The 11,983-nt window shown below is 41.5% G+C and overlaps 1 protein-coding gene and 1 pseudogene across 1 annotated transcript in view; both read left to right on the forward strand.

The window, feature by feature from the left end:
• The window catches only part of PTGER3 (prostaglandin E receptor 3), a 107,270-nt gene extending 96,136 nt beyond the window's left edge, over window positions 1-11,134 (forward strand). Inside the window, exon 4 of the mRNA XM_059689180.1 lies at window positions 9,938-11,134. Coding sequence (XP_059545163.1) covers window positions 9,938-10,031 — 94 coding nt within the window. The 3' untranslated portion in view covers window positions 10,032-11,134. The remainder of the gene's footprint in view (window positions 1-9,937) is intronic.
• LOC132231919 (tumor necrosis factor alpha-induced protein 8-like protein 2) lies at window positions 6,698-7,240 on the forward strand (annotated as a pseudogene).
• Window positions 11,135-11,983: the final 849 nt, after the last annotated feature.

Raw genomic sequence — 11,983 nt, forward strand, 5'->3', positions numbered from 1 at the left:
CACCTGATCAAAACAGCCCAGGTTGGAATGCGTCAATGACTACACAACTCTTTAGTAAAATAAGTCTCAGTACAAATGTGCTTGACATTTCTTTCAGTTAATGATGCATTTCATTGCTTTCCAGGCTCTTTGGCAAGGCTTACAAAAATCTATCATGACCTTTGGTGTATCATTTGTCTAACTAACGTCAGCGTTCCTCTTTACCTTGAACTGTACGTTTTTGAACTGCTTTGCTTTCTTGACTCCATTTGAAAACTTGCTATTCCTTTTGTCTGCAATATTCTTCCCTTCCCAGTCAGCGTCTTGAGAATGCTCTGTGTTGTGGGGCACTTTGAGAGGAGGTGCTCAATCCCTGTGGACAACTTAGAGATGTGGGTTAACTGAATGTTGCTTGACTTTTCATATCATTCAATATTGGAAAGCAATGTAGGGCATAGGGAGAATGTGAAACTGTATTTTGTACATAGAAAATGATGAAATACCAAGCTTAAGGGAAGAGACATTAACCCGGAGGACTTAAACTGTCCAAGTGTTTTGTAAGAAGCAAAACATTTGTATCTTTATCGGTAGGCATGCATACACACGTGTGTGTGTGTGTGTGTGTGTGTGTGTGTGTGTGTGTGACTTCCTCCCCGTCACTAAGAACTTGTCTCAATGGCTTTACCCCACACATGAAGGGGCAATGGAAGAGCTCAGTGGACAAGACACAAACTATATTTGATTCTATTCCAATACTTAACTCTAATAATGTCTTTTAATACTAGCAGGGCCTTTGAGAGACATTCTCTAATTCATTGTTTCTTTTTCTTTATGATCATCTAGAGCAGTGATGGCGAACCTTTTGAGCTCAGCGTGTCAGCATTTTGAAAAACCCTAACTTAACTCTGGTGCCGTCTCACATATAGAAATTTTTTGATATTTGCAACCATAGTAAAACAAAGACTTATATTTTTGATATTTATTTTATATATTTAAATGGCATTTAACAAAGAAAAATCAACCAAAGAAAAGAGTTCGCATGTCACCTCTGACACACGTGTCATAGGTTCACCATCACTGATCTAGAAGAAACATTTGGGAAGGAGAACCACCCACAACAAGATCAGGACTGTCAGAAGCAGCCCAGCTTCCATCTGGGCTCTGGTCCTTCCTTTAATTCACACCTGGCCCCAATTTGCTTAGGAGCCTTTAAAGACAAAGCTGAATTGTAGCAAAGAATGCCAGAGAGTTGAGGAACCCTCATAGAAGAGAATTCCTAGTACTAAAATATGTACATACTAATATGTTTGAATGGATATCCCATAATGAGCTTCATTATCTTCCCCTGGTCTTCCTGTCTCCCTGTTTGGGTCCAAAGGCTGAAAAAGTCTCTGCAGGAAATGTCTTTATGATAAAAATACAAGGACCCCCTCCTGATACTTTTACTCAAGACTTGAAATTTGAACCTGATGTACATGTTTCAAATTGGTAAGGAAATGGACAGAAAATTTAACTTTTATAAAATACCTGTAGTTGCAATATCATCCTGAAAATGCAGTAACTATAACAAAGATTTCATGAATTCCATTCAATAGAACCTAATTTGACCAAGATCAGACTATTCACCTCAATTTTTTGGCACTTGACCCAAGAACTCACAATCTTAGTTATAAAAGAATGTAGACCAACTTGAGGAATTACTGTATTTGCAATTCAGATTAGATGCCACTGGTCATTTTTCCTTCTCAGTTCATGCAAGGCCAGCTTCAATAAAGCATGTTTATCTGTTGCTGCATAATTAAGAAATATCTTGCACAAAGAACGAAGTACATAAAGAATAGTCAGACACACTCACTAAACCAATTGCATATGGAGCTGTGCCAGTCTCCAGTCTCAGTGATTAGATTGTCTCTCCACTTTCTTTAAATATCACCAAAAAAATGACTGTAAATTAGCAAGGAGCTATTTTCAGATTAATGGCAACAAGTAAAGCTCAGAGGTTCCTGCTCAGTTTTGCATGACTGCAGTTACTGAACGCCCCCTCCCCTGCCCCCTGCCAGCAGTGAATTGTGACCCAGCCTCTTTCTCAGGCATCACTGAAAAACCCTACGATTCCATTACTCTCACCGTGTTCTCAGCCCTGATGAAATCCATGATTGTGTTCTGTGGCGTTTATGCTATGTTTTGTTTACTTGGACTTCTTTTGAACAATTTGTTTCTTAGGATTCCCAAGCACAAACAACTGGGCATCTTATCAAAACAAAGCAAACAATAGCATTATAAGTATAAACATTGAGAACACATATACATAGATAAATGAACAAACATATGGAGTGTAATGGTTTCTAAATATTTTAGTTGCAAGTACTCAAAAGTGATGTAAGCCATGCATGACCCATCAGCTTTGGTGAGTCCCAGCATTGCTCAGCAATCCCAGTCTATAGCAGTATGAGAGCCTGAGTGTATTGTCTGATGCAAAGGTTAACTTAAGTTATTTTTCCAGATTTGAGTTCCTCTTTACTTTTAGAAGGTGAGAGAATGGAAATTTGTTGGTCACAGTGCTAGATATATCCACCATCCACATACGATATCATGTTTAATTCCTAACCATGACCCGGAGAATAGAAATTCTTATTCCTGTCATTACCAATGAGAAAACCAAGTCCCAAAGCAGGTAACTGGCTTTCCCAAGAACACACTGCTGAGGCTGAAATTCAAACCTGGGTCTGGGACTCTTTCTTTTCTAATTTACCAGGCTACTTCAGGTCACCGAAAACCTTCCTATGTAGTCACACCTGGAATAATATAAACCTGCTCAAGGACATGCAGGGGTAAATCAACAAGTGAAAGTGAAGTGGAGCTAAACCTGGAACATCAGGCCTGTGACCACGCACACCTGATTCCAGGGACAAAAACAGTCGGAAGCCCAGCCAAATGCACTGGAGGTCAGGCCTGGGTCACCGTCCCATCGGAAACAGAAATGTCAAACGGGACAGCTAAAGCAGAAGTCCACGTGTGCGGACAGGGCCAGTTGGATGAACTGTTTGAAAAAGCTCAGTGGCACCCAGGGCCTAGCAGACGTGTAGCTTTACCTCAACAGAGTAATTCCAGGCCCAACACACTGACTGTGGCTGCGTGCTTATTATTGTAGGACGTTTTGTGTGCGTCCGCGCAGTTCAGCCTCACGCGGCCCTGGGGAAGAATGGCTGTGTGCGCAGTTCAGCATGGTGGTAAAGAGCTTGGACTCCAGGCCAAACTGCCTGGGCTGACTGTGGGCTCCCATTAGCCCTGTCACCCTCTATCTCGGGACTTTACTTTCTCTATGACCAAGTTGGTTTGTAAACTGGGAATGATAACAATGTTTGGGGGCTGTTAGAAGAGTATGAAGAGTTTCAAACAGTGCCTGGATCAGGGTAACTGCTAGGCAAGTGTTTGGTAAATAAAGGAGACTGAGCCACTTGCACGAATTCATTAAAGGAATACACGAAGCTGAGACTCAAGAACAGATGACATGAGCCCAGAGCCCACGCTCACAGCCCAGCTTAGAGGGTGGGTGTATGGGTCGGTACCATCAGACAGAGGTGTCTGTTTCTGCACATGAGACACCACAGAAACTTCATCTGTGCGGGGACCTGGGAAAGCAGATATCAACATGATCCCAGGATTCCTTTTTATTTTTCTCTCATCCCATCTTGGCTACTATCTCAATGGAAATCATGACATATTTGAAACTCATTTCAGAATCTCCTTTGCCCAAGACCCTTTCCAGAGTCCGCTGGGCACTTGTAATCTTTGACTTTGTATCCACTTCTGAATTCATATCCATCAAAGTTTAATAATACTTAGTACCCTCTGCCTTCTGAGGAATCAATAATGGTGGACTCTAGCCAGAGTTTTTAAGTCAGAATATAAAGAATCCTGTTGAGTTTGTCTGCACCAGTAATCCCTTCTCCATGATTAGAAACATGCCTTACACTCACATCATGAAATGAGATTTTCAAAGAGCCATTACAGGTTTTCTCCCTGAACTTCCAAAAATCAGGTATTTTAAGAAATAAATATAGCTTTTTCTGTGAAGAAGGAATTGTTGCTTTGTGAGTTTTTTCTTCTTAACTGGGCAGGAAGCGAATAATAGCAATACATAGCTAGATCTGCTCAGTCTCACCACTATATGAGAATGTAAACTCATATATTGAATGAAAAAAAACACATTTTAGCTATGCCAAATCAAATCAAATTAGGCTGTCTAAGATGTGTAGTCCCATGACTTTGAGTCCTTGGAAAGCATCCCAATTTAGTCCATTGGAGTAACCTTCTCTGGATTTCATATGCACAGACACATGCCTGGTGGGCAGAGACACGGTCTGAATTTGAGAGCAGGCATTTTGGAGTAAAGGCCACATCCCACAGTTCTGAGAGCAAACTTTCTCATGTGTTACTTTTCACAAGATTGCAAACCTGTGAAGACAACAGTATGTGGAATATCTGCAGCAGGGTGTGGGGACATTTTCTTTAATCAGCTTTTGTGACTCACTGTTATCAATTTCTCCAAGTTAAAAGGGTCATATTTAGTATGTCTTCTATCTCATAAAATACAAGAATTATGTAGGTGAGGGATGCAATAGGTAATGGCAAGGGAATTAAGCAAAGACTTTGAAGTCAGGCACCCGGGTTTGAATATAAACTCAGCCATCAGCTAACTCTGTGACTTACGTTCAGTTATTTAAGCTCTCTAAACTTTGGGTTCTTTACTTTTAAAAGTACCTCAAATTATTGCCCAGACAGCATGGCTCAGTGGTTCAGGGTCAACCTATGAACCAAGAGGTCACAGTTTGATTCCCCCCCTCCCCCCCCCCCCCTTGTCAGGGCACATGTCCAGGTTGTGGGCTCAATCCCCAGTATGGGACAAACAGGAGGCAGCCTATCAATGATTCTCTCACATCTTTGATGTTTCTATCTCTTTCTACCTCTCCCTTCTTCTCTGAAATCAGTATATATATCCTTAAATTTTTAAAGTAAAAGATTAAATTAGATAAAGCACCAAATATAAAGCTAGTACTAAAATAAATGTAAGTACCTGTTAATATTACTGTGCTTATTTCACAGATGTGGAGATTTTAATTTTAATCAATAATTTGGGTAACGATCACAGCCAGAAACCATGACTAGATAGATGTTGCTTATTACATCGTGTTAAATGGGTTGGAGAAGAGTCTGGAGACATGGAGATCCATCAGGAGGCTATTACACTGATTCAGTTGGGGCGTTCTCATTACTCTGGTGCCAGGGAGATGGAGAAAGAAACACTACTTAGGATTTGGCATTTGGAGGATAAATGCTGTAACTGATTGGCTATGGTAGCAAGAAATATCAAGAACTTAAATAGTAACCATTTTCATCTAGTCCTTCTGACTGAAATCCACTGATGATGGGACACTGATGGGGAAGACTATTCTAATGAAGAGGTATAAGACTGTGAAAAGACATGTCCAAGAATGACATGCGGGGCAGCATTTGTCTTCATTCAGCATCAGCTGATATTCCTTGAGCATCTACTAGATTGCATAGAGTGCTAGGCATTTGGTGCCAGGTATATATAATAAAACTTCACCAATTCAAAGGTATACAGAGAAATAATATCCATGCTTATCTGAACATCCTGGTTATAAATAACAAAAAACTCACTTCAAACTAGCTTTTAAAAAAGGGAACTTTTATTGATGAATTAATTAATTAAAGAGCTTTAGAAACATGGATCTTGGTGATCAAGTGATGTATGAAGAATGTGTGTTTGCTTTTTCTGCCTTTTGTTCTGCCTTCTGTACTGGTTTCATTCTCAGGAGGGTTTTCTGTTTCTGTTTGCAAAATGCTCAGTAGCTGCGCCAGGCTGTCATCCTTACTAGTTAAGTGATCTCAGTGTGTGTGTGTAGGGAGGTGGCGGGGGGGGGGAGGGCAAGATGCTTCAACTTCTCACAACTCTCAATAGTTCTAGCAAATATTGCTGATGGAGTTTGGATCATATTTCCCTTCTTGACCTAATTACTATGGCTTGGGATGGGCCCCGATGAACCTTATGGGCTAGAATAAAAAGCAAGAGGCTCCAAAAAAAAAAAAAATGATTGAAGTGTTATTGCTAGAATCATGGGAGAATGAATTGAGTGATCAAAAATTAAAGAGGACAACTATACTATCAAAAGGATTCAAGCAAGGCCCCCTTTTGTTACAAATAACAGGAATCCATTTCTGCACCCACATGTGATTTGTTATAAGAATCTCATACAACCCAAACGGAGGGAGTGCAATAGGACCTCACCAGGAATTAAATGGGGAAATGAAAATGAATGGGCCTTAGGCACTGGAAGCATATGCTCGTGGTAACATTGCCCCACGTACCACCCTTCCCCTGGCGACTCCAGGAACACACTCAGGTCTGCTGGTCTCTGGCTTGCCTCTGGCATCTCCAGCTTTAAGTTCATTCAATCTTCAGAACTTTCTCCATTGATCCCACACCCCAGCCATTTGTACTTTACAAAATTTCAAGGAACTGGGCAGCAAGCAAAGAAACACACAATTTGAGAACAGAGCATATGTAACCCCTCCTTATTATCTCAAAGAATCTATTCCTTTTGACCTGTGTCATACTTCTAGGAGGCTCTGGGGCCATACACTTTCTTGTTGACTGTATGAAGAACCAGAGGTTGAGCCCAGAGTAGGAACCATGGAGTCCTCCAGCTCAAAGAGTCTGGCACTGCACGCAGAGAAGCTACTGAGTAAGATGGCAGGTCGGTCTGTGGCTCATCTCTTCATGTACGAGACAAGCAACAAGGTGCTAGAGGTGCTAGATGAGCTCTACCGTGTGTCCAGAGAATACATGAAAAGCCGGCCCCAGGCCCAGTGGGTCATCAAGGACCTCATCAAGGTGGCTGTCAAGGTGGCCGTGCTGCCCAGGAGTGGATGCCTTGGCCCCAGTGAGCTGGCCCTGGCTACCCGCCTTGACTGCGCTCAGCTTTAGCGAGGTGGACTTCACTTTCGGAGCCACGGTGCTGGCTGGCCTGCTGAGCGATGCCAGGACCTACTGCTGGTGCTGATACAGCACCACCTCACGCCCAAGCCACACAGCCACAGCCGCTGCGGGTTCCATCACCTCTCTGGCCTAGGCCCGCTCACAGCCCTCTATGGGCCTGACTTCACTCAGCACCTTGGCGAGATCAGTGATGGACTCAGGAAGTTGCTGGGTGAGGGACAGCTCAGAGAGCCCTGAACCCAGCACATTCCACCTTGACCTTGACTAAACGACTGGCCGAGAACGCAGTAGACAAGAAATGGGCTTTCTAACCCTGCTCATCTGCACTAAGGCTTTTCAGTCCTCAGGCTTCAGTCTTCCCCAAGACTGCTTTTGACTCTGACACCCCCCACCCCCAAATGACTGATGGAGAAAAAGCAATGAGGCCTCACTTCCACTCCAGCCCCAGGGCAGGAAACAAAGCTGCCTGAAAAGACTAAGTGAAACTTGGATCTCTTATTTCCTCCATAAGGGATGTTGGAAACAGGGAAGCCTTCTCTCCTAGGAACCCCTCTGGGGACACTAAAGACAGAGAGGGGAAGGGGTCGCTTTGAGACATCCTAGACCTGCAGTTCTGGGCAGAGCCAGGACAGACACCAGAGACTGTTCCAGAGTGCAGGAAGAGGGGCTAGGGCAGGGGAGTCTCATAGGGGAAATAAAAGAAAAAAGAAAGAAAATTAATTGGGCTCACAGCTACCTCTGTTTCTTTCTCCCTCTCCTCCTCCACCTTCTCCTCCTCCCCTTCTCCTCCTTTTGCTCTTCCTTCTTCTCTTCCTTCTTCTCTTCCTTCTCTCTCTCTCTCTCTCTCTCTCTCTCTCTCTCTCTCTCTCTCTCTCTTAGTCTTTGTTTTTCTTGGCACATCTTCTGTATATTGGCTATACCTTGCTCTTCAGTCGAGTGACTCTATTTCTCAACACACATGACTATCACACAATTCTGGAGTTTATATTTCCTCAGTTTCAACCAATCAAAAGGGACCAAGATTAGCTTCTCTTACTCTCAATTCAAAACTTATGAAACAGAATCTTATTAGTAAAACTTGGATCTAGTGACCACCCCAGTCCAACCAAGTGTGACATACAGACTGGGTTAGACCCACGGCTGTATAAGAACCTTGGCCCCTCCACCTTTAGAGCAGGCTCACGTCTCTGGAAATAGCTCCTGTAGAACAGAGTGGTGGAAGGAGTGTTGAGGTGAATGAGGGGAACGGGGTAGGGGAAAGGCTCAGTTTGAAACAGACCTTCCTGTCATTATATCCACATACCAATTCTGCCTCTTTGATGTCCTTGAATCAGTTTATTTGTCTCTTTCCTCATTGCAGCTAAATTAGTCCAAGCTACCATATCGAACAGCTTATTCTAATGTTTTCTTGTTGCCCCCAGATTCCCCCACCAGAATCTACTCACTGTGCAGCCAAAGTAACCTCTCCTCCACACCAGTTCTCCACGGTGCAGCCAGAGAGATATTTCCAAAGCACACACATAACCTCGGCACATTGTTGACTGGAAGTTTTAAGAGTTTCTCACTTGTCCCAGAATAAACTCCAAACTTGTAAGCACCACATATATTTCCCTTAATAATTGCAGCCCTTTATTTCTCTATTTTATTCTTTGCTCAGTTCCATAAATGTACCCTCCGTAGCAGAGCGCATAGGCATGAGATTAGACTTCAGTGAAAAAAGACACAGGCCTCAATGCATTCGTTTTTATTGCTGTGTAAGAAATTATCACAAATTCAGGAGCTTCAAGCAACACCCATTTGGTTTCTCACATTTCTGCAGGTTGAAAGTCTAGGATAACGTGGCTAGAATTTTTGCTCAGGGTCTTACACTGCAGAAATCAAGAATCGGTTGACAACATTCTCATCTTGTGTTCAAGGTCCTTTCCCATGTTTGTTTCTGTTATTGGCAGAATTCAGTTTCTTGTTATTGTAGGACTGAGGTCCTATTTCTTTGCTGGCTCTCAGCTGGGGCCTCTTTCAGCACCTTAAGACCACCTGCACTCCTTCTCACATGACCCCCTCCATCTTCAAACCTACTATAGCCTGTTGAATCCTTTTCATACTTCACATCTCTCTGATTTCCTCTGCCACCAGTTAGAAAAAGTTCTTGCCCTAGCCGGTTTGGCTCAGTGGATAGAGCGTCAGCCAGTGGACTGAAGGTCCCTGGTTCAATTCTGGTCAAAGGCTCATGCCTGGATTGAGGGCTCGATCCCCAGTAGGGGGCATGCAGGAGGCAGCTAAACAATGATTCTCTCTCATCATTGATGTTTCTCTCTCTCCCTCTCCCTTCCTCTCTGAGATCAATAAGAATATATTTTTAAGCATTTTTTAAAGTTCTTTGCTTTAACTAGTGTTATTAGATAAGGCCCACCTAGATAATCTCCCTGTCTTATAATTTGCTGTGTCATATGGCAACATAATCATGGGAATCTCTATATTCTCAGGGGATTAAGGCAGGGCATCATTGGAGGGGAAACACTTTAGAAATTTTGCCTGGTATATTCAGTGTCTTGGAGTGGGTGGCCAAGAGATAACTTTTGTAAATGAAATTTAACAGGAACACGAAAGAGCATTAGAGATTGTAAATTTCTGGCCATCTACTTTTGGGTAAAGACATGATAGTCTTTTATTAGGTTGAGATGCAAGTCATTTTTCTTACGTTTCATAGCAGAATGTCAGTTCCCAACTGACTGGCCCCTAACTGGTTTAATAAATCTCTTCCTAATCAACATCCTTGAAGGTATACATTTCATGAAGTCTCCAGAAAGCTCACTGTTGATATGACTGTTACTTCCTAATTAGAAAAAAAAGGATGTGCATGATGAATAATAAGCAAAAGAGACACGTGAAATATATGCTCTCACTAATAACATTTCCCAAACTCGTTTTTCCTAGGCCACATTCCCAGGTGAAGCATCTCTTCATCTATCAAGGAGGATGGCCAAGAAGACTTGATCAGGAACACGAGTTGATCAGTGAAAGATCTTAGTGGTATCCATGAACCTGTGCGAAAGAAATAGTGTTCTGAAAACTGTTGATAATTTGCAACCCAGTCAAGTGTTTACTAGTGTGACAGAAAGGGCCAGGGTAGAAGAGAAGAGAGGCTAATAAACTTCTTGAGAGGAGTGTCAGCAATGTCCAGGAGGCCTGGGAAATATTCTTCATAGAAGTTTGTGCCAGAAAATTCTTCTGTTCTGAAAAATAGGTTTGTTTTTTATTATCAAATATGGAGAGCTATGTAATCATTCATGTTTCTGTTTTTCCTTGGCTGCCAAAACCTAAGAACTAATAGCTGTGTATCTCCTCCTTGTTCCTGGGAGATTTTCCTCCTTCTTTCTGTACCTGGTTGTTTATATCTTTTATTCTTTATTTTGGCTATTCGTACATATGGCATACAAGTTTTCATATATATTACTTAAAAGTTTTTATAGAAGTAAGGAAGTGTGTTTTGTAAATATAGAAAATATAACATGGAGTATGTAGCAAAAATGTGCAAAATGAGGAATTTAATATCTTAATGGCAAATGACAAATAGGTAGATGTAAAAATATGTAGAGTTAGAAAAAGGTAGTGAAAACATTTGGAAAAGCCCATGAATGGAATAGCGTTGGGAGAAAAGAACCCTAGTTTAAGAGAAGAAGGAAACACTACTTAATATAGTAACAAAAATAACACCTTTTAACTTGGGAGGCAATGTTCACTTTTTTTCTTAAAAAATGTTTTACAATATGTTTTTTCAATTACAGTTTATATTTACTACTATTTTGTATTAGTTTCAAGTGTACAACATAGTGGTGAGACAATCATATACTTTACAAAGTATTTCCCCTGATATTTCCAGTACCCAAATGACCCATACACATAGTTAGTACAAGAGTGTTGACTACATTTCATACACTGTATTTTACATCCTGTGACTATTTTGTAACCACCAGAGACTATGTTCACTTTAATATTACTGTAAACTCATAGCCCTTCACTGTTTTTTGGTGGGCAGCACAGATACTCATTGACCTCTTTGAGAATACTGATGGCAATTATGGGCTCTATTCTTACAAATGTCCTATATAATAAAAGGGTAATATGCAAATCGACCAAACAGCGGAACAACTGGGGAGTGCCGCTCAGCCAGAAGCCAGCTCACAGCGGGCAAGCACAGCAGCAGTGGCAGGAGCCTCTCTGACCTCTGCAGCAGCACTAAGGATGTTCGACTGATGGCTTAGGTGGGGAGCAAGCCTAAGCAGTCAGTCTGACATCTCCTGAGGGATCCCTGATTGCGAGAGGGCACAGGCCAGGCTGAGGGCCCCTCCCCGCTCCAGTGCATGCATTTCGTGTGCTGGGCCTCTAGTTTAAATAAAAACATACACACAAAATAACTTCAAAGGATTCTCAAATCTTCCACTGTTAATATGATAAGGAACCCTAATTTATTCAGAACCAACCCCTTGTATATTAATACATTCCAGTTAATAAAAATAAAGTTTAACAACCGGTAAAATAAAAATAAAATGTATTGCTTTACAATACAGTACTCAGAGAAAATTTTCTTTGGAAATGTCATCACTATGCCATTTCTATCTTAGTTATCATAACTGCCATGTTAGTAGATAACACAAATACAAATGCAAGGATTGTTAAATATTACCAACTTTCTTAAGCACAAATAAAGTTAATGTGAACTATGGAGTCAGAGGATATAGAAGATTAAAAACAAGCTCAGCTTTTCCCAAATAACTTGGTATAAGTAGCTGAATTCTTGAAGTGAAGCCAGTCACTTTGAGATATGAGTTTTATTTATGGTACAACATCTTCACAGTGAAGTATATTACTCATTTGTATGCTTAGAGACACATGACTATGAAAGAAAAAAAGAAATAGAACTCAAAAGGCCTATTTTGCTGGTCTATACATTTGGTAAATGTATTGGGTGAAGTTGTTGGT

This window comes from Myotis daubentonii, chromosome 3 (genome assembly GCF_963259705.1).
Source record: "Myotis daubentonii chromosome 3, mMyoDau2.1, whole genome shotgun sequence".
In the NCBI taxonomy this organism is placed as follows: domain Eukaryota; kingdom Metazoa; phylum Chordata; class Mammalia; order Chiroptera; family Vespertilionidae; genus Myotis; species Myotis daubentonii.